This window comes from Calidris pugnax, unplaced genomic scaffold (assembly GCF_001431845.1).
Source record: "Calidris pugnax isolate Ruff unplaced genomic scaffold, ASM143184v1 scaffold25, whole genome shotgun sequence".
Taxonomy (NCBI): Eukaryota; Metazoa; Chordata; class Aves; order Charadriiformes; family Scolopacidae; genus Calidris; species Calidris pugnax.
Genome location: NW_015090805.1, coordinates 8,687,239 through 8,713,104, shown reverse-complemented (window position 1 = coordinate 8,713,104; position 25,866 = coordinate 8,687,239). Strand labels below are relative to the sequence as shown.

Below are 25,866 nucleotides of genomic sequence, written 5' to 3'. Positions count from 1 at the left end.
TAATCACAACTGACTCACCTCCATGACCATTAAAATTTCAAAACTACTACACCAAGACCCTTCATAACTCATTTTTATTTCTAGAGTGAAGAAGGTAAAGGCTTTAGTAATTTATTCTCAAAACTGAAACAAGTGGCATTAAATCAAAGTAAGCAAAAGATTATCCTTTAACCTAGAGAAGATGCTAAAGCTTCCAAGCACTTGCTGCCACTTCAAAATTCTGTTCTTAGCTCTTAACCAACAGCTGGGTTAATGAGCTGAGGCACATTAGAACTTGTACTATTAGAATTTTAAAGTCAATTAAGTACAGTAGGCTTCAATGAATTAGGTTTTAGGGTAGACCATCACTTTTTATTTTCAAATTGGCTATTTGTTGGTTTATAATCACCTGTTGATTGGGCCCTTGCCTCAAGTTAAGCTAACTGAGCCAACATGGAAGCAAATACTGGATGTGGCACAAGAAACTGCCAGATGTGACAAATAACAATGTGAGAAGCTGGCAAAAGTTACAGATGGCACCATGAGTGATGGTTGGATTCTGCAGGTGGTTAAGTGGGTATCATGTGAACAACAGCCAAACTTCAGAGAGAAGAAGAAAGGACCTTCAGGGGACTAGGATCTTGCAAGGCCAACAGTGCACAGGTAGGCATATCTAGGAGTACTGCCTAAGGCCAAGGCTACCCAGATGGACGCTGAGTAACCCTAGAGGTGTTTCCATTAATCACAGTTAAAGCTTTAGAAGAAGTGCTCCGAAACCACAGTAACCCAATAGTCTCAGTAGGTCTTTCTGTTGTTTTACAGGGCACTCCTTCAAAGAACAGCAGCTTACAAAATTAGCTAGACCTCGCGACAGATCTGTTGATCACAGTAATGTTCTGTGAAGCAAGCGCTCACTTACGGAGTGTGTACAGAGCAGAAGAAATTGAGGAAGGGTATCAAGAAGGCAAAAAGGTTTTTAAAAAAGAGGGGAAACTTGCTAAGAGCTGTCAGTCCTTAAGTAGTTAAAAGTTGAGAAAACTGTGGAGGAAGTGTGTGTGCACAATGGCTTGAGAAGGCATAACAAATAGTAAAACGTTATGATGGAACTAGAATAGAAGTAACATCAAAGGAAGATGATTTAGATACACATTAATACCTAATTACCCAAGCTTAACTGCTGTACCTAGTTTTTTCTAAAAAGTTAACCCTCTAATACATCATTGTAAGTAACAAGTTAAAATCTTTTAAGCAGGAAGAAAAAAGGTAAGTGGTAAAAATCAGTGCATAAATGTCACAAAATCGAATTTAAAATACAATTTGAAGTCTAAAGTTTCTACCTTTGTTAAAGAGATGGAACCAATGACTAATTAACATTGACAGCAAACACAGAGAACTGGTGAACAGTTTCAGAATAATAGCTAACAAAGAGAATAAATCAAAATAACAAAAATGCTAGCAGGGAGACCTTTCATTAATGGGCAGACAAATATCGGGAAAACATGGTATTTAGCTGGCAACATTGGAAACTGGATAACTAACTTCTCAATAACTAGTGCAGACTGCCAGGTGCATCCCAATGAACATGTCTTGGGGTCTGGCCTGTGTCCAGGTGTTAACTATTTTATTACTGCACACATCTCAGATTGAGACTTGAAGGAGAATCATTGGCCCTGTGAACTAAAGGAGCACAGTTTACCTATAGTGCTCCAAGACAAACAAAAATATATTTAAGTGCATCTGGTGTCTCCAATAGGGAGACTGCAAAGGAGGAGTCTGCCAGTTATACTCGACAGAAAGAGTACAGCATGGATATTGGACCAATGTACAACTCCCACACGTGGTTACAGGGAGAAGGAACACATGGGATTGAGAAATACACCAGGAAATTTGGGAGGTACATATTCAACTTGGACTCTGGTTTCTGGCTGAAAACCTCTTAAGTGAAGAAAATGGACTTTTTGGGTTGGATTGGGAAACTTATGGAAAGGGTGGGCACAGCAAACCCCCTGGACTTCAATGTACAACCTTAGCAAAGCCAGAGCCATGGTTCACTGTAAAAGAATGGCAGTTTTGGCAGGGTAACACTCAGCTTTGCCAGGAGAATGGTACACTATTTGCCCAAAACCTCATCAATGAACGTGCAACATAACTGATATGACAAGTGCTATTAACTGAAACTGACTCTCAATAATCAAGAAATAGACTTAAGTTGATCTTGGACACTGCAATATGACTTAAAAATAAACACAGACCTACCCCCGGAGCGGACGACTGAGGTGGATTACTCAGCCCTGCAGGAGTGGGACCAGATTCAGCAACAGCTCAGAGATCTGAATCTACAGGCAAGAAAAGGGCTCACTCCAGCAGCACAACACAACAGAATTATTCCACCTGTCTTGCCAACAACTCAGGACCGTGTGGCTGAGAAGACACTGTGTGCACTATTGAGGCAGAAGAACCAGACTTACCTACGCAAGCTACCATTCCTAGAAGGATGACATTGACTTTAAGTGTCTTACTATACAGAGGTTGCATTCGTGGCTCAAGGTGACACTGGCAATACCAGGAGGTCACTCTGAAATTAAGTTACACTGCTCACAGGTGCCATGCAGCAGAGCAGGGCTCCATTCCTATGTGTCCAGCCCATGCAAGGTAGCAGAGAAGACCCATTCAGGCTTTACCAGAGAAAGGAGCGATGCGGCTCCTTCCCATCCTACCTTCAAGTGTGGGATTGTTAGGGCAGTGGGCAGATCACAAAGCTGCTGACTATGCCCTGGCCTGAAGTCAAGCTTCACGAGAAAGGGCATTACAGGCATGAGAAGCTACTGGACACAACAGGAGAAACTGCCAGACATGACAGGTAACAACGTGAGAAGCTGACAAATTACAGATAGTGGCATAAGGGATGGCTGGATTTAAGATGGTTAATGGTGCTTCGTGAACAACAGCCAAATTCCACAGATAACCAGAAAGGAGCACGGGGAATTTTAGCGGGAAAAGGAGGGGGAAAAGGATCTTCCTTGTAAGGCCAACACTGCACATAACTGTTGGATATAACCGTATCCAAGAACAGCATACAAAGACAGTATTACTTAGGTAACCACATCATAAATAGCAAATCTGTGACCAATGTGGAAAAAAAACAATTAGGGGGGAGTTGTTTATTTGGGAGGAGACTGGAGTGGAGGAAAGGAGGAGAAAGCACAACAAAAAAAGAAAGATCAAAAGTGAGAAAAGAGAAACTAAGATATGGGAATCGTGCAGTCAAAGCTGTTTGGGGTTACCTGTCAGGCAACCCTATGCTTGATCCCTGCAGCCTGAGTGAGGACAATGCACAAAGCCTGTGCTGACGTACCACACACACCAAACCTGCTTCTCCAGTCAGAGGGACCAGGGTGGGCAGGGTGCTTTCCATGGCTAAAGGCAGAACAGCTACGGGACCAGACCAAGCAACTGGTATCGCTGTACTGATGCCCATTCCAGGCTGGACAGCATCAGCAGCCACCCAGCACTCCTAACAACCTCCCACCTCTTACAGTCCCGAACACTGAAGCCAGATACAAATAAAAACAGGTCTGCTTTTATCAGGGGACAAAAAAAATACATCAGAATATGAATGCAATGGTACTCCACAAAGTTATTTAAAAAAAAAAAAAGAAGTGGAATATAATGAGTTTTTTCCTTTAGGTATTAGGTCACATCTGGGTATTACAAAACACGTTACTTTTACTACTAACACCACTAACTTCATTACATCTAAACTTAGTTTGTAAGTTTTAACAACTATTTACAAATTATGAAACTATTGTAATTTTATAGCTAGAGAAGACAACTGAATTGGTCAGGTATAAGCATAAAAAAATTCACAGCAAAACCAAAGATGAAGACTGAATACAGTTCTCTGATCCTGCCCTGAATTTGTGAAGACACAAATTTCTTTGCCATAGTAAAAAATTGAAGCTGATGAGGCTGAGACAAGCAATCAGCACACTCAATATATCCTGAAACTGCTTGGTTTTTTCTTTACACTATCTTTTTCAGCTTGGATTTAAGGAAAATAAAGAAAATCACTACTATTTAATACAGTTAATGGCTATCAAAACTCTGAAAGTAGAAATTTGACTTATGTGTTCATTTACTAATAATACCTTACAGCATTTCAAGAATTCCGTGTCAAAACACCACAAAATTCAAACAACTATGTTCTCAAATCACTTAATTGGCTAGATTATATATGCCTGCAAATAATTTGAGTTCTTGATCTTTTCTGAGCATTTGCCACATTGTAGTTCATAAAGCAGATTTTCTCAAGATGTAAAATAGTTCTATTAACACTTCCTCCCATTTGGGAGGCTGCATACTACTATTTTAACAGTGACAAGAAAGAAACTGTTACAATAAAAGTAGCAACGCGTCTGTCACTAAGCTAAAAAAACATATAGATTATAAAACACCAGAGAGAGTAATTATTATTAGATGCTACTTAAACTAATGGTAAAATCTCAGAGGGTTCTTTTAGTGAATGAACATACGACATCAGCTTTGACTGAAGAACTATTATAACAACAGAGTATGAAAATTTTGGTATTAAATTCCCAAAGGCTGTTCAAAGATATTATACACAATATGAACAAACATGAAAGCAATGCATGTTTAAGAAGGTTTATAACTTATTTAAGCCAATAGTGAGGAAAATAGAAAAAAAAGTAATGCAATCATAACAATGAGAGGATGCAATTCAGCCCATTAATAAAAAGAATCTACTGCAACTATTTATCCAGGACTGAGAGAACAGGTATTAGACATTCAGTCCTACAATATTATGCTCTGTCCACATTAGCATTAGAGCAACAACGAGGTTTTGGAGTGAATTCTCCATCGTTCCCACTAACCACGTGCTGACTCAGTTGCCAGGGCTGTTCCGGTACATGCAAACTATGTCCCTTTGCAGGGAAATCAAACCAGAAGTTCTGCTGGGCACAAAACATGCTCCAAACCCTAGTGGCTTAGGTTTTTTTTCAAGCCTTCCATTGCCACTGTGACTTAGCAGAAAAGGAATGTTCTTCTATGAGACCGCATGGCTCTTTTACATGAGGGAGCTCAAATAATGTTTTTCAGGTGCATACTGATTTATGGCACAGGAAAGTTACCTTCATAAATGGGCAGCATAGCTAGTCTGCCAACAAGGGTGTTTTTAACCAGGGACTACAACATGACAAACGCACACAAAATCAACTAGTTACCAAGTTACCATCCATCACATTTCCTCCCTCTCTTTAACTTATGTATTGCCATGCTGAATTATTATTTAAAGTAAGGTTTTGGTTAGCTATCCAGAGCAAATGAGAAGCAACTCTCACCTGTGGAGGAGGTACTGTTATTGGTGCAGGCATGGGAACGGGAATTGGAACAGGTAAAGCTTTAGGTATAGGTGACACTGGTTCATTATGTGTAGCTTCTGCACCTCCATTTTGAGCTATTTCATTTTCAGACTTCTTGGGAATCCCCTTCCACTCTATACAAAAGAAACCCAAACGTACATAATCAGCTCAGTAGAAGAGGACAAGTAGTCAAAGTACTGCCATGTAAAACTATCATGCTTTGTGGTGTTTACAAAAATGATGTAACTGAAAATATTCAGATAATAAGAACCACACAGCTAAGAAGCATTTAAACATATTTCTGACAATAAAAATTCCAAATTGTTTTAAACACAGTACAGCAGATAACTGAAACACAGCAAGTAAATTTACTCCTTTCATCAGTCATTTCACAATTCTTTGCACTGACAGCATCTATACATGCCCCAGACTCTGAAAGACAGCATCTGTAACAAAAACAGTAAGGCTGTTTTCAGACAAATTTTCAACAAATTTGTTCTATTGCTCTCAAGCAAGAAGGCAGCAGCTTTTCCACTAATTTGAGAAGTAATTTCTGAAAAAACAAAAATTTTCAAGCCTTGAACAAGGAAAAGGAGAATAGAACAATAAAGAATGGCAGCAAAAAAAAGAAACATCCAATATAGCTTCAAACTTGTTTTACAGAAGAAACATGGCTCCTATTGTTTGTCAGAATTTCCAGGGAAAAGACAGCTAAGCAGAAAAAAGGGATCAGTGACGAGGCATTATGGGAAATAGAAAAGCCCTGAGAAGACTGGAGCACACTGGGTTTATCATTTGTTTAACATTCACACTCAAATTTACTGTGTATTTGCCATGAAGAGATGCTACTATTTAGAATAACCACCACCCAATGAGGGCAAACTGGACAGAATGACAAACCCCTGAAATAATGTTCCAATAACTAGACAGCACACCACACAACAGTTAGACCAACTACTCCACAGTACCAAGCCAAAGAACTTAAGGCAACTTCACTTCTTAAGTACTGTGTTCATTTAATGTCACTTTTAAAATCACAACAGCCAACACACCAGCAGATCTACCTTGATTTGAAGCCTCTCATTATAACAGGTGTTATTTTTTTAATACAACCATAGAACCCTGTTATTGCACTGCTTACATATAAAATATAAAATTTTCATATAAAATGAAAACTATAGGCAGTGCTTTTTGAAATTATGAAATTGCTGACAGCTCAGTTGCCACCCAAGCCCTCCAAAAGCAGGCTCCTTTGCTAGGGGTGCCTCGCACAAACTGGAAGGGGGGGATGGGAGCTGGGGAAAGGGACCAACAAGGCCAACACACTTGCTTCCTGCATTACCACCAAGGGCAAACACCAGCACAGCTGACAGGTCACCTGGTGCCCACGTGCATTTTCAGCCCAGCCTCTCCTAACACAGCTGCACAACTGCCCATGAGAGACTGTCCTTAACTGCTTACAGGCTCTCTCCAATTTACGGGCTACACCTGCTGCACTTCTATGCCATTTCAGGGATTTTATATGCATATCAGAGTCATAAAAGTCAGCCACATCAACTTCAGTACACCAACACAAAGGACAATTTTTTAAAAGCATTTAAAGATGTAGCAATACTTTACCTGGACTAAGAGTTTCGTTGTCCAACATTCCTCCTTCACAGAAACTTTCAAGATCTTCAGGCTTCACTTTGTCCCATGGTATGTAAGTAACACCTAATTCTACATCCCAATACTGCTTGTAGTCTGGCTTTATTCCTTTATTCAAAGCCCACGCAATCTTGGGAGGGGGGAAAAATTACGTACAGTCAGTAAAATGTTTCCATTATAATGGATTTAATATTTAGTTCTCACAAAACAGCATTGCTATTTGAGGCTAAAAAGAAAAATAATACTCTAATTGAAACAGCAGGAAAAATAGGTTAGTTACAAAACTCTGAGATAAGAGGGGTTTTTAAAGCAGACTTAGTTTTTTTTTTTTCCTCTTGGCTTGGCTCTTGCACACTATCTGTAAAAACGTATAAAGGCAGTTTCGTCAAATGTTCCCCAATCACTAAGATTAAGGACAGTGTCACACTCTAATACAACGTTCTATAAAAGGAAGAACTTAACTAATGAATGCATTCTTCCTTATTTATTAGTACTCTTTGTAGATTATCACATATAAACTCAGTTATAAGACAAATAACCAGCAACAAGAAAAACATAGTTACAGCCCACTGTAATGACTACAAGGACACCATTTTTTGTTTGTGAATAGACAATTACTGGCAATCTTTCAAGGAAATTGATATAAGTTCCACTAGGCATGGTACAGAACAGGAAGAATATTTATCAAGGAAGAAAAGTGGTCCATTCACGTAAGTGTACAGAATACCATATCCAGAATACCTACAAGTTTAAAATACCCAAAAGTCTAGAACAGATGAAAAAGGGTTACAGAAATTACAGTAACTTTACAACTGCTTGACAATTGCGAAGAAGTACCTTTATAGATTTCTGATTGACTTTGAAGTTTCCTCGGCTCAGTTTTTGCAGGGCACGGTAAGCATCTTGTCTGTGAACCATTACAATATAGGCACATCCTCTAGGCGGTATCATCTGTTTGTATTTTAACAAAAAAAAAAATAATATGGGCTTGGTAGCTTATTAACAGAGTAACGAACAACATACAAGTGTTTAATTACAGTAAGCTGAAAAATCAGCAGGTGTTTCAGAAAGGACTATGAAAGTATGAAAGAGAACGTTAGTTTAAGAGGCTAAAACATCCAGTATCTTCTGGAAATACAGATTTCTAGTAAATTAAAAACAACTTCTTGTGTGGAAAGTTTTAAACTCTATTCCGTGTGAGAATACAGATGACTGTTGTATATTTAATCCTTTAAAAATTGTTAAACAGTAGTGTTCATGTAAATGCTGTAGTCTGGCAATTAGTTACTTTGTTGGAAGAAACAAGACACTCTAATACCCCACTTCATTCCACATATCACAAGCTGCCAGCTGCACCTCCACATTCAGTTTTATCTGCCGTTTTGTAATAATTTTTATTATTTCTAATGCATTTGAGAATAAACTTCTATGTTGTTTTACAAAGTCTGGGAATAGGAAGAAAATTACAGTCACTTCTTTTTGTTTGTTTAAATGAAATTTTATAGCTACCAGAACAGCTATCATTTATCTATAAAAACATCCTTAAATACAGCAAAGCATAACAACATGCTTATGACTAACATGACAAAAGAGAAAGAAGCAAAAGAAACAAGAACACCAGCTGAGAGTCCACATTCTATAATCAAACAAAATGGAACAGACAAGGAGCTCAGTAGCACAGTATGCAATTCTGTACCCATCTCCTCAATAGCCCTTTCTCATTCAATTCTCTTCAGAGAAAGCACATGATTTTTATGAAAATGGGATAATCTTCTGTATTACCCCCAAGAGCATTTTTAAATTGCAAGAAACTAAAGCAACTGCCTTGTTTTTCCACAAAGCAGCCAATTGAATAGAGTTCACACATTAGAAAACACAACCATATAGGAAATGAGAGCTCTTGACTCTTCTGAATGTAACAAAAATAAAGCTGCCTTAGAACAGTCTGAAAAGACTTTTTGTAACCAAGCCACACCAAAGTAGCTTACACTGCACCATTTATACTTACATTTATTGATTCAATTGGGCCAAACTCCTCCAAAAGACTTCCAACATCCTGTTGAGTTGTCCTTTTGTCAAGTTGTCCTACCCAAAGCGTAGTACTACAAACTACAATCAAAGAGCACAGATTGTAAGAGCACTTGGAAATACACATTTCCCAAGCCAGAATGTCAAAATAGCAATTTTAAAATAGTCAGTTATTCAAATGATAAAGCCAGCTAACATTAAAATACGTATTTTAAGCTTTAGGAGTCTTTGACAGAAACCTCCTCTTGCCGGCCTGGAGCTGTGTTGACAGTTAACCACAGCAACTACACCACAATCACTGTTGGTAAGAAGTTCTCTAGCTACCTAATGTCACGATCATCAGAACTTGCAGGTGAGCTCTGCAAATCATCACAAAAGGAAAAATAGGCTTTGCTGCTAATAATGCTCCATGAAATATCCCAACACATACAGTGGATATTTCACAAGGTAACTCTGCTTAGTATGAAACCCAAGCTATGCGCTACCGTGACAAGTTACAGATGGTACTTATCAGCAAGATGACAATTAGATTGTTTCTGGTGATACACCTACTACTAGCAAGACCTTATACGACAATGAGCAACCAAACTTTTATCCTTTTTAGTGACCTATTCAATGGCACTTCTTTCAATGGTTCAGTGAAAGATTATTGACACAAGCTTTTTTCTTTCAGGAGAGAGTAAGCAACATGCTTATCTCACTTCATGTTTCAAGGCAATAAAATAACAAATTAGCTCAAAGTATCCCATTTGCTGAAGAGTACTATGGCAACATTTAATACTCATCTATGTATTCCTCACTAAGTGATATAACTGCAAACCTAAAAAGCATTATGTGACAGAATCTGGGAGAGATGTTGGCAAAAGCCTATCTTACACCACTGCCAGTAAGCTTTTCATGAACAGCTACTAAATCTTTGTAGGCTTTTTGAACTAATGGTATTGTCCTTCACAAGGTTTTGGCTACTTAGAACCCTGTAGTTGATGTCCCTCTTAGGTAAAAAAGGAATGTTCTCATTTTATTTGATGACTCCAGAGAAGATTCCATATTCTCCAGGAATATTCAGAAGACAACTACTACATTTTGTCTAAAAACACAGGCAAAGCCAGGATTATTTCAGAAATCCAAACATTAGCCTGTGTGTTTTCCAGGTCAAAGCTCCCCTCCAAGTTTGAGACACACACAACACTGAATCATGAGAAAAATCATAATAACGTCCTTTGTTGCTCACTCTGCTGTACTTATATGTCTCAAAGGAAGGAAAAAAACATGGTGTTTTCAGCTTTCCTCATTTTACAGCCAAAATATTTCTGACTCGGAGATATTAAAAAAGTGTCCAATTGTCTACTATGAGTAAAGGAAGTACAGGGATGTGTGGTGAATTTAATTCTTACCAGCTTTAAAACAGTTCAGAAAATAAATCACAGTAGTTTACTTTTGTTCTGTTTGGATGAGTCTTAGAACCCACATCAAACAGCATTTAACCCAAGACAAAGGAACAAAAAAATAACACACATCAGATTAAGAGTTGTTTCCTGGGACATTCCAAGGGGATACCATATATTGAAGGTAAGTGGACTTGTCAACATTAGACTTCTTTTTAAAAAAATCTACTAGATACGAGAAGGTTATTTCTTTGACATTTACATTTTTTGAAATACTTGTTTGTCTTAGTATTCCATTTTACATAGGCTTAATATCTACTGTAATGTTTTCAACTTCACAGAACTCTAAAATTCATTAAAGGAAATACTGGGCATAGACAAAAAAAATCCACATGTGAACCAGAAAGATGTTGAGCATCTGAAAAATAGTACTATAAGAATTTGTAGAGTTACATCAACAGTAAAGAAAGAGAATATACTTACCACTAACAGTTTCTGACTTGATCTGAGGAAGGCCTTTTGACCTGCGTTCCCTCTCCCTCTCCCGCTCACGTCTCTCTTGTGACCGGGACTTGGGAGAGTGCCGGCGTCTGTCCCTGGACCGAGACCGAGACCGACGATGACGCGACCTTCGAGATCGGGAGCCAGATCTTGAACGTCTCCTTTTAGGTGACCTAGTTTAAACCAACAACCACTCATGTTCAGTTTTTCTGACCCAGACATTGACAGATAGGTAGCTCTTTCAGATACTTATTTAAATAATCAGGCAACAGTTCAGCCAATGAAGCAAAAAAATTAATCCAAGCGCATTCACAAGCATTTAGAAGTATAGTAAGTTATTACAGTAGCTTATCAATGCACTCCAGCTGAACAGTTGATCATTTTCCAAATTCTTATCTTCTATTAATTTTGTACTGAAGTTGACTGTCAAAACTATGCCCATGTTAACATTTTTAAAATGTTATATATGCTTAAATGAGGAAAATGTTTTACAAAAGAATTGCTAAAAAAAAAAGAGATATTTAAAATAAATTCTGCCAGCAAAATTGCGTTATACATTATGGTCAAGTTCTAAACCACTCAAGGTCTGGAAGACCTTCAAAGAAATCATATGGAACTTGGCAAAGAAGAAGACTCATAACTAAGTAGATAGCTTTGGTTTAATACTGGAGCAAGATTTGTTAGGTCAGCTGAGATGTCAAATACTGCCTCTGTGACAGGCACAGTCTCATAGTACACTGGATCACAAGATTTCTTTATATGAAAGGTGCCTTTAGAGCACAGACAAAATTAAACTATCATATTCTGTTTCCCTAAAATTCACTCAGTATTGATGGGCATGGAAGCTACTCTCTACCAATAAAAGAGAACTGTATAGATACCCAATTTTCCTTAGAAGGTAGATGACTTTCAGAGGTTCATAAGTCTTAAGAGCCACTAATCTGTTTCTCATTACCACTGCATCAAAGTATATACAACATCTAGCTGTATTTATATGCAACTCCCCTCAGAGTTAAGAGATTTAAAACATCTTTTTCCCCTCTCTTCCAGAAGAGGAATTCAAATAAAGCCCTAGACAGTTTCAACTTTACCAAGAAATTTCATTAGTGTTGTCTATGCAGAGAATAATACACATACAATAACTTCTTGTAATTAATCCTTAAGTTAAATTGAAACTGACTCTTTTGCTCAATGTGTCTTTTGGCATTTAGTCGCAGAATCCACCTTGTTCAGCACATCTGGGCATCTAGAAGAAAGGGCCTCAAAGGAAGTACACTGAGTGAGGCACCCAAGAAGCCAACTCAAAATACAGGTAACAAGACTATGTCCTAAGGCATTGAAAAAGAGCCCCACCAATAGTTCAAGGAGTTAGCTCACCTCTCAGCTATTTACTGTCATCTCAGAAGTTACCACCCCCACAGTAGATTTCGCAGCACACCACCAGATTCTCTGAGCTCCAGATAATCAGCATAACTCTTCTCAGTACTCATAAAGAACTACTGAAGCATTTTCAAATCTTTCAACATGACAAACTGAAGTTCCTTACAGTAAAATCCATACCTGATATAACATATGCCTTCATTAAAGGAACTTTAGGAATTACCTTGATGCAGATCTAGATCTTGACTTTCTGCTGTCAGAAACATGCCGCTTCCCCTCCTGAATAGGTGGCTGTTCCACTTCCATGTCCTAAAATATTAAGTTGACTGGTGTTATGGGTGAGTATTGCAACCATTTTATTTCATTTTATGCCTAGACTAAATTATGTCACAGCACTAAAATTATACTGACTATTCACATGTGAAATTAAAGCGTAATGCAACTCTCCTCAGAAGCTTCACCACTACTTTGTAGTCACTAAGAGGGAGACAGTCCAGTATTAAATAAACTTAATACACCCACTGCAAAAAGGTAATAAAAGTAATTTACACAAAACTGACAAATTGCAAACTATTGTTTTCCCACATTTTAGTCAATTTCAGCATGGCATGTATCTCCACAGAACATGATTACATTCCTTTATGTCAGTCAGTGGATCTTGCTCTGTTATCAAAATCACAGGCAAAATACGATCTAGTAGAAAACTTTTCTCCAAGATGTTACAGGAAACTATGTTAAGCCATATATATAAGCAAATTATACCACAAATTTGAATGAAACAGTAAGTCATTAAAACAATACATAAAATGCAAGAACAGGTTTAAAAAACCCTCAGTAATTTCAATACAGCTCTTCCTTCCTACCCCAAATCCTCTACAGGCTCCCACTCCAGAACATACTGTGTCCTGCCTGAACCTTATATAGTCTTCATAACATGACCCTGGCAGGGAACATCCAAAGAACCAATCTCTCAGAATATACTGATTCAACAGAAGTCAAAACTAAAAAACCAATTACAAAGATACTCTTCAGAATTGTCCCTTGATTCCAAGTGAATAACTGAGTAAGTGAGTAACTTATTTCTAGAATCTGTGACATCACAAGTCACCACGTAAAGACAGTTTGGTACAACCTCTATTTTTAGAATTTCCTTCTCTTAGAACAAAATAGGCAAATATATATTTATTTTTTTTTAATACAGGCTCATAGACAGGCTTGCTCTTTGATTTCTTCTTAATACCAGTCAGTTACCAAACCAACAAAACAATATACATTTCCCCTACATTAGCAATCTACCAGGCCCTTAAAAATTAACTCTTCCAAATCTTTCCCTCAGATGAGCTACCCTCACAGCCATCTCCATTCATGGTTATCATGAAATTTCCTCTCCTGAACAAACTATACACGTTTGAGAATGACCTGTTAGAGCACCGAAGTTAGTTTATTTACTGCAAGGGGTCCTCACCTGCTGATGGGGTTTTTGCATGTGTGATTCACTCTGTACTGGAAAAGGAGACTGAAAAGTTTGCTGCACAGGTGCTGTGGGTGGAATCACAGGCTGAGCCATGGGTGGAAACTGTGGGGTAGGCAGGAGACCAAAACCTGGCATTTGCCCATTAGGAGGAAGAGGAACCTTCGGAGAAATAAAAACACGAAAACAGCCAGTTAGGAAAAAAAAATTACATTAGCTTTCCCAGTTCGCTAAAGCAAAATTGCATCTCTGCTCCAAAGTCACAACAGAAGACTAGAAGCCCAAGAAAGCTGAAGTAGGTCAAGCGTTTAGGTGTATAAAATAAAAATCTTGTTTTTCAACGCTTGCCTAGAACAGAGAACAAAAATATGTTTTTTTGGGAAAGCTGAGAGCTAAGCCATATTCATTCTTCACTAGTAGTAATATTACTTCCTTCCTTCTGCTCAAAGAAAACAACAAAGGATAGAAAACACAGCACAAGAGAGGGACAAGGGAAACCCCTGAAGTTACCTGGTGGCGCATGGGATCCTGCTGTATTCCCATCATTCGCTGCTGAAAAGGATCCATATTTGGAAGTTGAGGAAATACTGGCTGTTGCATACCTTCTGCTGGAAATCCACTAAAACCAGTAATATTTTGGTGAGACAAGTTAGTAGATACACAGATTTTTTTGTCTTTACTTTACATATCTCTATATATTTACACATTCTTGCTTCAAATTTAGAAAGAAAAATCTCTATTATTATCTCATTTCTTCTCTAAGAAGTGAAAACAAAAAAAGGAGAAAGAGCAGCTTCCTTATCTTTTCTCCACTGTAAGAGTAGTCCTTTAAAATTTAAAGAAATGCTACATAAAGGTTTAAGCCTCTTTTCCCCCGTACTTATATGATCTTGCTCAAGATCTCAGGCTATGGAAATTTTTCATGAGGGTTGTCTGTCTTAGGCTAACTTTTTTCCTTTCCAGTTCCTCTTTTGGGAACAAAAGTAGCAAGACTTTTCCTTAAGGAAAAGAAATTGGCCATATTTTTGCTGGAAAAAACCCCCGCAGTTTAGTTTGGGAGGAATTTAGGGCAGAGGAGAAAGGGATATATATATATCTCACACAAGGATTACAGTGATGCCATTCACTTCCTGATTCAACACACAGAATGGACAGTGCTCAGGGAATTAATGAGGTCTGTGCAGTTAATACCTGTTTACAGGATGCAGTTTGTGTAAGAAACTGAACAGGATTTCAGGAAGATAAAGGAATTTCATGCTGATGTGAAATGGAACTTTGTATTTTAAGATACAGGCACCATACAATTTTTAGACGATTCTGAACAGATTAGTTTTTCATACAGAGTATTACTAATTTTGTGTGCTGAAAATGAGACTACTGGAATCCAATCTTCAGAGGCATCTTACAAAACTATAAGGTAATAAGGACACAGGCTCTGAAGTGCTAGAAACAGAACATAAACATGCTGAAAAGGCTAGTCCAAATGATCTCTAGTTGGGCATACACAAGCAGTGCTTATGTTTGACCTACCTCATCTTTCTGTACTCCAGAGTTCCATCTATATTATAGGCAAAATGCTACCAATTTACTTAAAAGGCATTTTAATTAACTAATACTTGTGGAACATTGAAGTGCTCAAGGTGATAAACGCAGTAAGAAAGCTAATGACAAGGTTAGTGATTCTGTTTTTGAGAGCAGGGTTTGGATGGCATATACAGAAAATAAGACATGGGGCCACATACTGAAGCAGGGGAAAAAAGAAATATTGACTAACCCAGGTATTGAGCACCATCCAGCCTGTGCACTGAATGAGAGAGAGGTCCTGTGGAAAAAACTAGTATGTGATCATGTAATTTAAGACTTTATCATAATGCATATCAAAAGGGAAACAGGAGTCGGAGTTAGTTTGCGTGGGTATTTAATATTTGAGAACGTAAAGCTGCAAAGCCAATTTTAATTTTTTAAATAGTTAAAACTACCACAATGTTCGGAATAGCATCTTTTCCCCAGCCAGCAAAGCAATCCAGCCAACTACTAACAATGCCTTGACACAATTAGTTGTGCAATAAAAACACGGAACTCATCTTGAGACCAAAATCAAGCTTTTCTCTACAGAACATATCCCTCAATCAATGATGTAACATGCCAAACCTACACCAAATCACCAAAGATCAAAAAAAAAACCCAAACCCACCAAAAGTTGTTAGCCATGTTTTAACTTTGGACTGCAACAGTTAAGCACTGAAGTAACTTGGAATTTTAATCAGTTTCCTGACCAAAACAGTTTTTAGAACAAAGATTTGTTAATTTTACTATGACAAAAAACTTACAAAGCTGGCTGAGAAACTGCAGGAGGAGGAGCTGAATCTTCTTTCTTTGAATCTTCTACTGCTTCTGGTTCATCATCATAGTCAAACCGATCTAGTAGCTTCTGAAAGAAATTACATTGACATAACTGTTTTTTCTCTATCTTATATAACTGGCAGCCAAAAGATCCTTATGATTGAAATCTTACTGTATATCTAACAGCTCCAGCATTAAAGACAACCAGAAAAAAACAAATCTATATTCTAATACAGAATCAGAAACTGTCCAAATCCATTTTATTCAGCTTCAGAAAATGCAAAAGCTGTAACACACAAAGATGACTTTTAAACAGAAAGAGAAGAAACAAAATTTTTATCCTTTTTCTCCTAACAAACAGAGGACACTGAGGCATCCATTAAACAGTCTTCTGCTGAACTAGAAAAGTTAAACACAAAGAACACAGGAAGACTTACTTTATCAAATGATGTTTTTTGCTCAGGTGGTGGGAAAGCAGCTTTTTGTTCTGGTGGTTGTGCTGCTGTAGTTTTCAACTGAGCAGTAATAGCTTGAACCTGAGCCATCACAGTGTTATCTATGACCGGTGACTGGGGTTTTTGAGGCTGCTGGAAAGTCTGAAGAATTTGCTGAAGCTACAAAAACATACGTAGTATTAAGTATATACTCTTATATAAACACACAGTATTGAAAGAGTTGTAGCATATAAATTTTACATCAAACCAGACTGTGGCACAGGATGAAAAAGCATCAACAATCTGAAGGAACTATGGAGATCTTTCAGCAAGAACAAATGTCACTTTTTAAATACTTCAGTGGCAAAATGGAGCAGATCTCAAGATTTCAGTATTTAGGCCTTTCAACACCGCACATGTAAGTGGACCAAACAACAAAACTCAACATTTTGTTTGACATATTCTGCCTTTTCTTGAAACTTTGTAACTGCATCAATTCAGAACTAATTATTTAGGAATATATAATTGACTTTTACTGGATAGAAGGGTGACAGATCATTCCAATACTGACTTTAACTCTTACAAGTTTTCCACTGAAAACCTTGGGGAGGCTTTTGTTTTGCTTCAAATCAAAAATACTACTTCCATCATTTTCCCCTCCTCATTGAACATAAAAACTGAAGTCAGAAGGGAACCAAATATAAAGAAGTTACCTGTTGTCCTTGCGTTGTTTGAAACAGCTGAGCTACAGCTGCAAAGGCATCAGAACTGGGCAACTGTGGCACAGTAGGTACTGAATTAGCAGTAACTTGAGGGGGCTCCGAAGAAACCTTTGCTGGAGGGGGCGGTGAACCTGAGAGTTTCATAGGAATTGAGACAGCATTACTCCAAAACATTCATTTTACTCTTCAGTGCATACAGCTACCTCCTCAAAACAAGTGCCTATCTACAATGCTCTATTTACCCCCAAAAGTCCTATCTGAACTACCCCAGTTCTATTCATTTTGCCTTTAACTGCTCCATTCACTGCTCACATTTGCACATCATATACACTAAGAAAGTAAACAAAGAAAAATGGCCTATCTGAAAGCTAGTCCAGCATGGTATTTTAGATCACAACTCAATATTTATAACTGTGCAATTTTAGAAAATTAAGAGAAAAACTATTACTCAGTGTTAAGCAATGTGCATCAATACACTTAAAATATTAGTTCTGGTTACCAAGTTCTGGACTCTTTCTTTTGAATGAATGTTTCAAACCATTCATCTTATGGTGCATTTTAAGAGCAACTGAGTTTCTCTTAGTATTTCCTATTTTCTAGCAGTAACTGAACTTTTGCTGAAATGTCTGGTAATAATTAAAGGTTTAAAAAAATTATTTCAGAAGTAACTCTTCTTCTTGGGTAAGGTTTGTTCACATGCTACTTTTGCATAGGCACAAGCCAAACCTGCATCTGACCCGAAAATCCTCCTACAATAAAATAATTTTTACTAATTCTTCCAGGAAAAGACTCCCATTTCGACTGAGCTTTAGTAAAACTGAGATCACACTTTTTAGACACGCTATTAGCTTTTTCTACACATGCAGCTTTCCCAAACTCTTTGCTTTGGATTACAACACTTCTTTTAAATAAACATTTTGCCAGTACAAAGTAAATTAGCAGTAATACCATCAATTCCTGCATGCTGTGAGCAAGTAACTATTCTTTAGCAAATATATTTTAAAGGACTACTACAAAACCGTACAAGGAGAGACAGTTAAAAAACCCTACAGGTAGAAATATTTTTCATGTGAGACTCTAAGCAAATGTTTGCCTCACAATACCAACTTCTTTAAAGCCATTCATCTGTTTGCAGTTTAAATAACTGCAGTGTTGACACACAGCAAGCAGAGACAAACATGTTGAATAATATTTTCCCAGAAGTCAGATGCTACATAAAAATACTGCAAAAAGATATGTGATTGTTTTTAAATATAAATTAACTCCCAAATTACTTCCTGCATATATTCAGAAGGATATTTTCTTGCTCAAGGGAGAAAATTTGCATTTCTCTTTTTTTTTTTGCAAAACAGACTTTGTAACATTATGAACTAAACAGATTCTATTTCACATAATGCATTAATATATTTATTATTATTCATTAGCATATTTATTTCAGGGCCAAATTATCCCCTGTGGTGCATCTCAATAATCTCACTGAAATCAGTAATTCTGTACATGAAAATCTATGCAGAAGGCACCCAACCTGTTAGCTACCAGTGAGGAAACCAAGATGGAAAAATAGCGCCACTCACCTGTCACATCAGACTGAAATTGTATAGTCTCCAGTCTGTGCCCAAGCTGAGAGGCTAAGACATTCCCTTCCCCTGCCCTGCTATGTTTATAAAACATCTTAATAAGCTATGCTTCCCTAAACACCACTGGAGATGATTTCACTTATGCTACTGCACGTAATTGTTTTGTTGTCTATCACACCTCCCTTACTCCATTACATTTTTTACCAGTCCTGCTCCAACACACATACATAAACAAGGAGGTTCCCAAAACCAAAGCTAAGTCTGAAACACAGAGTGCAAACTCAGAAAGAAGGCCCTCCAGAGAAAGACAGGACTGTGGTATGCATATTCTCATCCACAATTCTGTAACCTCACTACCAGCTTTTCATGTGGCACAAAATAGGTCAGTGAAAATACTGTGGGCAGGCTCTCATTGCTTTATTCTTTAGGTCAGTGGTTTTCAACCAGAAGCCCATATAAAAGCCTACTGCCAGGGATAAATGTACTGTTCCAAGAATTTGGATTTGAAACACCAGTTATAATGTTTCGGGCCTGTATACTGAAAGACATTGACAGCTGTTGCTTTCAGATACTGAGTTGATTCAAAGAAAGCTGAAATTCTTAACATGCAAGATCACGCTTTACTTATCCAAATTCTAACATTAAAAAAACGACATTAGAATTATAAAAATGAAAAACTACAGAAAAATATTTCTGACCAAAGAGAAAAAACTTTAAGAGAGGATAGTGAAATTATCAATAAGTGTGCACATATGTATGTAAATGTGCATACACGATATAAATTTTAGACATTTTCCAAATAAGTGTTCACATTCTGATAATTTCTGAAGTATAGTACCAGCAATTATTTAGAAGGAGTTCAGCTGCTGCACATAATGGTGACAACAGAGTTGAGTTTATTGATATGCTATTGTTGAAACTAAGAGTAGGTGCTTTAACGTGAAAGAAAACAAGCTATTATCATTCACCCTCTTAAGAGAAATTATAGTGTCATTCATACCTTCATTATTAGTAGCATTTTCTGTCATTGGTGCAGTGGCACTAGTTCCTGCTGCCATATCCAGAAGAGGTTGAATTATTTCAATTTTAAATACTCCATTTTTCTGCCAAAGGTTCAGGACACGGACTATTTTACTCTGTCAAAACAAAAGCAAGCATGACTGCTTAACACAGCTTTCCTAATTCACAAACTCCAAATTTATCTTCTGTACATTGAGAAGCGAGGTTTGAGCAGTATAGGAGTTTAACATAATCAGGCATACCTATTTAACAACGCTATACTGTCACATACATCAGCGAGACCTTTTACAAGGCAAAGACAAAAACTGCCAACTTATCTTACTATCCGCTTTAATAAAAAGCAACTTGTGCCATTTTTCTAAAACTGTTCTGGCCAGTCAGAAAATCCAGGTTTGATATACAAGAGAGGAAGTCACAGGAGCCCCATTTCTTCACAGATGGTCATAAAGAGGTGAAACAAACAACAAATGCAATGAGAAAGAGAAAATGAAGATGAGGGGAGAGGGGCAATTGGACCATAATGAAGAGAGGGGCAATTGGACCATAAAATGCTAGAACAAAGCTTTTAAGTTAGATAGAAGATTGCTGAATTTTTTTCCAACTAACCCAAGAAATTTATGTTGATACCAGAAAACCCATCTCCGTCATTATAGAAAAGATCAGGAAAGCAAGCGGAAAACATTCTAACTGATCACTGCAGAAAGATTAAAATTAGAACCTCTGATTGTCAGCTGTTATTTTAAGCTCGTTTCTTTTTTTAACATTAAGAACAATGAAGCTTTCAGAAACAACCTGGAAATTAGTGTCTCCTTCTTTAGCCCAGTATTAAACAATAATATCTAACTGGATGTGCTCTTTCAGTTGGAATATGCAAGCAGGTGAAAGTCAGAATACATGTTATATTGACATACCCGTCCTTTTCATATACTTAGTCATCTGACTTGCACATACACATTTTAAGTACTTTTGACTTCTACTGTAGCTGCTAAGAATGAATAGGCTCTGATCCTTCTTGTTTCAACAATAAAATGCCTTACTGTGACTCAATTATGTACACCCATGCAAATCCATCTATACTTTCATAAGCTAAGTGACTGAAGAATTTCATAAAATGTTTTTTAAAATAAGATCAATTTGAGAGAAATCTGAAACGGCTATTTTTAAATAAGATTTTGGTCTGAAAAACAGGTAACTTTAAAACAGCAGCAATTTTTGGCTTTGGGTATTCTCTCTCTCCAGAAGACTTGAAAAATAATATGAAGGCCAACAAATGAATAAATTTAATACTCTTGTTTTCAGTCGCATATTGATCTTACAGAAAGGCTTTAAAAGAAAAAAAAAAAAAAAAAGAGTATCACTTTCTTTGGATATCAACCATAGTTACTGTGTATCTGCAGATTAGTTTTTCTGTTTAGGTACTGGAAATTCATTAAAGCAACCATGTCATAAATAGTATTATTCCCCCAGTGGAAAGCATCTTAATTATTTTAGCAGTGAGTTATCAGGTAGTTCCACAAAGGAGATTGGATAGTCTAATTCATTTAGATGAATTAAACGGTAACCACAATGGTAGAAGCAAGAAGAAACTGCTCTATTGCACCAGGGTGTTAACCCAGAAGCTCCAGAATATCACTCAAGGCCTAAAGGTCTAAATGTTCCACATGAGAAAACTACCAAGCACCAAGTCTTTCAGAAGCTTAGTTCAAAAGTTAGGGGAAAAGTCAGTTAGAAAAAAGAGTGGTTTGCTCTTAAAGTACTATAATTAATAAAAGGAGCAAGCAGGCAATTTTCTAGAAACCAATGGGCAACTTTTATAACACATTTATCTTGGGAGTCTTGAAATTGTTCTGACAGAGGGCATAAAAGACATCTTCTGTTGGTAGTGACCTTGACCATCGTGAATTCAGGATGCTTTCTGAGCCTCTGTTTTATCAGCAAATACAGCAAAACCAAGAAAATCAGGGAGTTAAACAATTCTTGACAATAGGGAGCAGCAATGAAATTCCCAAGTACGGGATTTGTAAAGACTGACAAAAATCAACACGATGACTTTCTTGGAAAATATTTGGGAGCAGAACCTTCACTGCCTACAAAACCGGAGCTGCTCCTTTAACACTTTCTTTTTGTGGGAGACTCCACCTTCCATAGTAGGTTTTCCTGGAGAAGCCTTAAGAAGAGACGTTTTGGCATAGTCACACACATTGTTGAAGTGTTTATATAGGCAAAATACGTATTTTAACTAGAACTTTCATTAAACTACTACTTTTGATAATCTTTTTCAGCATGTTTTACCATTTCATACTGTAACATTCACTACCACAGGCACAGAAAATCACAAAATTTTCACGTAAGGGGAAACACCAAGGTAGCACTGTTATCAATTCACAACAACACTTGAGAAATTATAGCTGTACCTTGTCTTCAGATGGACAGAGATACAAATACTGGAATGTGGCAGTAATATTTTTAGAGAATCTTGGCCCAAAAACATCTTTATCAGTTCCAAACTGGTGACGAGACTGACGAACAATAGAGTCAATAACATACAATCCAGGGACTTTATATTCCGGTTTGCACTGAAAACATAAAAATAATTTTCCATTATGCAGTGATACTAACAAGGTAACATGCATTCACCTTAGATCCTTACACAAAATCTATACTTAGTATATTCAGGTAGAAAAAAAAATGTTAATTTGTTTTGTTTTATGCAGAATTCTTTTAGTACTTGACATTTATTCTGTTTATAGAAATAGGAAAGAAAAACATGCTTTCACATTTGGGACAGAGTAAATATACCTGGACAGCCTGAAGCTGCCAATCTCTTCTCAATCACTGCTCGTAAAGCACCTTTATGTTGACAACATGTGACCACAACAACAGGTCTGCTACAGTATAGTGTCACTCTGCTATCAAGCTACCTCACGCTCAATGCACTGAACTACTTCCACCACCTCTATTCTCCAGAATTTCATTTGAAGTCCTTCTCTTAGGAGGTCTTTGAAGGTCTTAGAATGAAAAAGAGTAGTTTTCCTGTTCACTCAGAGGAACTTAACTTCAGCCAGCACGATAGTTGGACTTAGTGAGTATTACGTTCTAATCTGTTGTTCTACATGCCCAGGCAAGCATGAAAACTGTATTTTCTGAAAATATGTATTATCTCAGCCAGTGAAAATTAATTTGGACTTCAATAACTCCAGTTTCCTCCCCAGTTGCTGGGTAGAGTTAAAAGGGTAATGTCACAATTTTTTTTTCCTCCCCTTCTTAATGAACTACAGAAAATGGAATCAAGGGGATTATGAAGACAGAGACACCAAAATATATAAAATACTAACAAAACGGAATTTCCTCCCTCAGTCCTTGAATAACAGAAGCCTTTTTGGTTATTTACTAGCATTATTAATAATACCTAGTAACAGATGCAAACAATATCTTTCTTAGTAATTATTTTTTACCTTTTTGATAAACTTCTCTACAATCTGGACAACATGCTTGTAGAGCTGGAAAACAAATGCATAAATTAATTTATCATCTACTCAACAGCAGCACATAATTTTAGAAGTCTTTTAAATTCTTTGTGCTTACTACCACTTAGGAAAGACTACAATCAAAATATTGTACTCACATTCTAAAAAGAATCAAAAAGTTGATCAAGCACAGAGAAAAAGATTTCATGGGGGGAGCAGACAGAAACAAGCCATCCTCTATGTCAGACGTGTGACAGTATGTACACAAAAGACATACTGCTTCTAGAAAATGACTGAGAGCTTTCTGGATTTACTTTCTAAGGAAGTCCACTAATGTTTTAAAATGCTACGGTACAGTTGCATCCTGCAACATTTAAAATTTTATTACATAGAAATCACTACACCCAAGTGGGTACAGCATTAAAAAGCAATGATTCAAAAAAATAAAGCTGGTATTATGCTACTAGTCTAAAACCAAGAGATGATATTCACCACCCACTTGTTTCTAGATAACATTCTTAACTCCAGCTAGAATAAAACACCCATGAAGCCAAGACTGGGAAATCCAGAGATGAATTTACTTGGAAGTAAAATAATAAAACATCATTACTGTTAAGAGTTTCCTGTTTCTTCTATTGTACTTTACCTTAATAGCTTTAATGGCAGCTTTTGTGATGAGAATCATTTTTGCTCGGGAAATAGGAGGTTTCATCTCCATCAGTGAAAAGAGCTAAACAGAGAAAACAAATATTAAAAATGTATTCTGAAATTTAAGCAGTTAACCAAAAAGACAACATTTCAAACAACTGATTGATTAATGACATTGCACACTATGTGTTGCCACAATGCTGGCTGCCCTTGAAACAAAGAGACTAACAAGCAGATCTTTCTAGGCAATGTTCAAAGTTATATTCCTTGTGAACTAACCTGTATTCACTGATTTACTAAATTTTGATAAGCCTGCTGTCAAAGTTCCATTTGTGTCTAAAAATGAGTATCTGCTAACTGATGGTACAGGCACTGCTAACTTACGGTATGGGAACCTGCTATTTTACAAAAATAATATAAAATGGAAATAACTTGATTTAAATTAGCCTGAACATCTGCTTACCAAATAGAAATATTAGAATGGTCCTACAGATAGCTAGACTGACATAATCCTATCATCTTAAAATAATGTGCATAGAAGTACAACATCTTTCATCCATCAAGGTGATCAAATCAATACTAAGTTTTCAAATTATCCTGCTATATACGGGCATTGCAAAATTCTTTAATGGAGATGTTTACCATTTTGTTTGCTATGACCATACCGTATTATTATTAAAATTAACTGCACCAACTGTTTCGGAGAATCCCCTTCACTATTCTCCATACTAACATCACCCAGTGCAAAAAGTTTATTTCTAACAGACAGTTTTCAGAAGTTACTCCATCTTTATAGATGAGACTGAGGCATTCTGTCAAGCTGACTTAAGAATAATCCTGATCCCATTTCTATAAACATAGACTAGGCACACTATTTCAAAGGCTTTTAATCAGAAGTTAAGAATACTATTCTGTTAAGGCCATTAAGAACAAAAATGGATTCTGTAGCACTAGATTTAAATACTCTTTTTTTTTTTTTTTTTTTTTTTTTTTAAAGTCTGAATTCAGAGAAAGCATATTCGATACTCAAAACACATAGGGTACAGGTAGGATATTCAGCTCTTCAAATCTGACAGTGTGTCTCTAAGCAAAAAACCCTCAAACTTCATTTTCACAAATAGCAGCACCATGACTTACAACTCACATCTGAGGAAATTTATTACAAAACACTTTCAAAAAGTCTCGAATCTAAGCATTCAGAAAAGATACCCCTCTGTCTTCCAGTATTGACTATAACTCTGAAAAAAAATTAGCTTCACATTTCCGAAACTGAGAGAAACTAAAAGTTGCCCATAGAACTGTCAGAGCTGATGAAACATCCGTGAAGGGCTGAACACAGAAAGCTGAGAGAAGAGGGATGCATTCTCCCCATGTCCCCAGCACCACCTGAACAGAGTGACATTATTAATGTACTTCGCTTCCTGTAGAGCACTTTAAGAGAATTGAGAGGTAAGAGATTTGGGGAGGTCTGTTTTTAAATAACAGTCCTACAGTCAGGCACTCATAAGCAGGCATGCACACACACAAGATTATACCAAAATACAATGCACGCTTCACCACTTTTCAGACCACTCTACCTACAGTGAATTCCATATACTCCATCAGCTGTTGTTGTAACTTCACATCGTAAAATAACCAGTTGCAAAAACTGCACCGTATGCTACACTATGACATACTGTGCAGGCTTCTGCTCTACTAGTCATTAGATGAGGAAGCATGATCCATGTTGTGGCTTGTCAGGACTGTTCTCTCTTCTCCAACTTCCTTGCCATTTTTCAAGCAGAAAGAGAAACCAGGACATTCCAGCACTAGTTTTTAATTCCTCCTTCATGTCACAGCTCATGGGTATGTGCTCTGCTTTATCAAAGATTATTTTCTACCCG

At 37.1% G+C, this 25,866-nt stretch overlaps 1 protein-coding gene across 5 annotated transcripts in view; it reads right to left on the bottom strand.

Moving 5' to 3' along the window:
- SCAF4 (SR-related CTD-associated factor 4) overlaps positions 1–25,599 on the bottom strand; it is a 35,910-nt gene extending 10,311 nt beyond the window's left edge. Inside the window, exons 1-17 of one of the 5 annotated variants that reach the window (XM_014938066.1) lie at positions 25,565–25,599; positions 23,982–24,065; positions 23,324–23,368; positions 22,283–22,444; positions 19,849–19,984; positions 17,263–17,402; positions 16,553–16,729; positions 16,103–16,203; positions 15,547–15,594; positions 14,283–14,391; positions 13,767–13,934; positions 12,525–12,610; positions 10,904–11,094; positions 9,016–9,116; positions 7,845–7,958; positions 6,981–7,137; positions 5,340–5,494 (exon numbers count right to left, since the gene is read on the bottom strand). In XM_014938066.1, coding sequence (XP_014793552.1) covers positions 5,340–5,494; positions 6,981–7,137; positions 7,845–7,958; positions 9,016–9,116; positions 10,904–11,094; positions 12,525–12,610; positions 13,767–13,934; positions 14,283–14,391; positions 15,547–15,594; positions 16,103–16,203; positions 16,553–16,729; positions 17,263–17,402; positions 19,849–19,984; positions 22,283–22,444; positions 23,324–23,368; positions 23,982–24,065; positions 25,565–25,585 — 1,995 coding nt within the window. In that variant the 5' untranslated portion in view covers positions 25,586–25,599. Of the gene's footprint in view, positions 1–5,339; positions 5,495–6,980; positions 7,138–7,844; positions 7,959–9,015; positions 9,117–10,903; positions 11,095–12,524; positions 12,611–13,766; positions 13,935–14,282; positions 14,392–15,546; positions 15,595–16,102; positions 16,204–16,552; positions 16,730–17,262; positions 17,403–19,848; positions 19,985–22,282; positions 22,445–23,323; positions 23,369–23,981; positions 24,068–25,564 lie in introns of those variants that run through there. The other 4 variants (XM_014938067.1, XM_014938069.1, XM_014938070.1 and 1 more) reach the window with 4 other exon arrangements.
- Between the last annotated feature and the right edge of the window lie 267 nt (positions 25,600–25,866).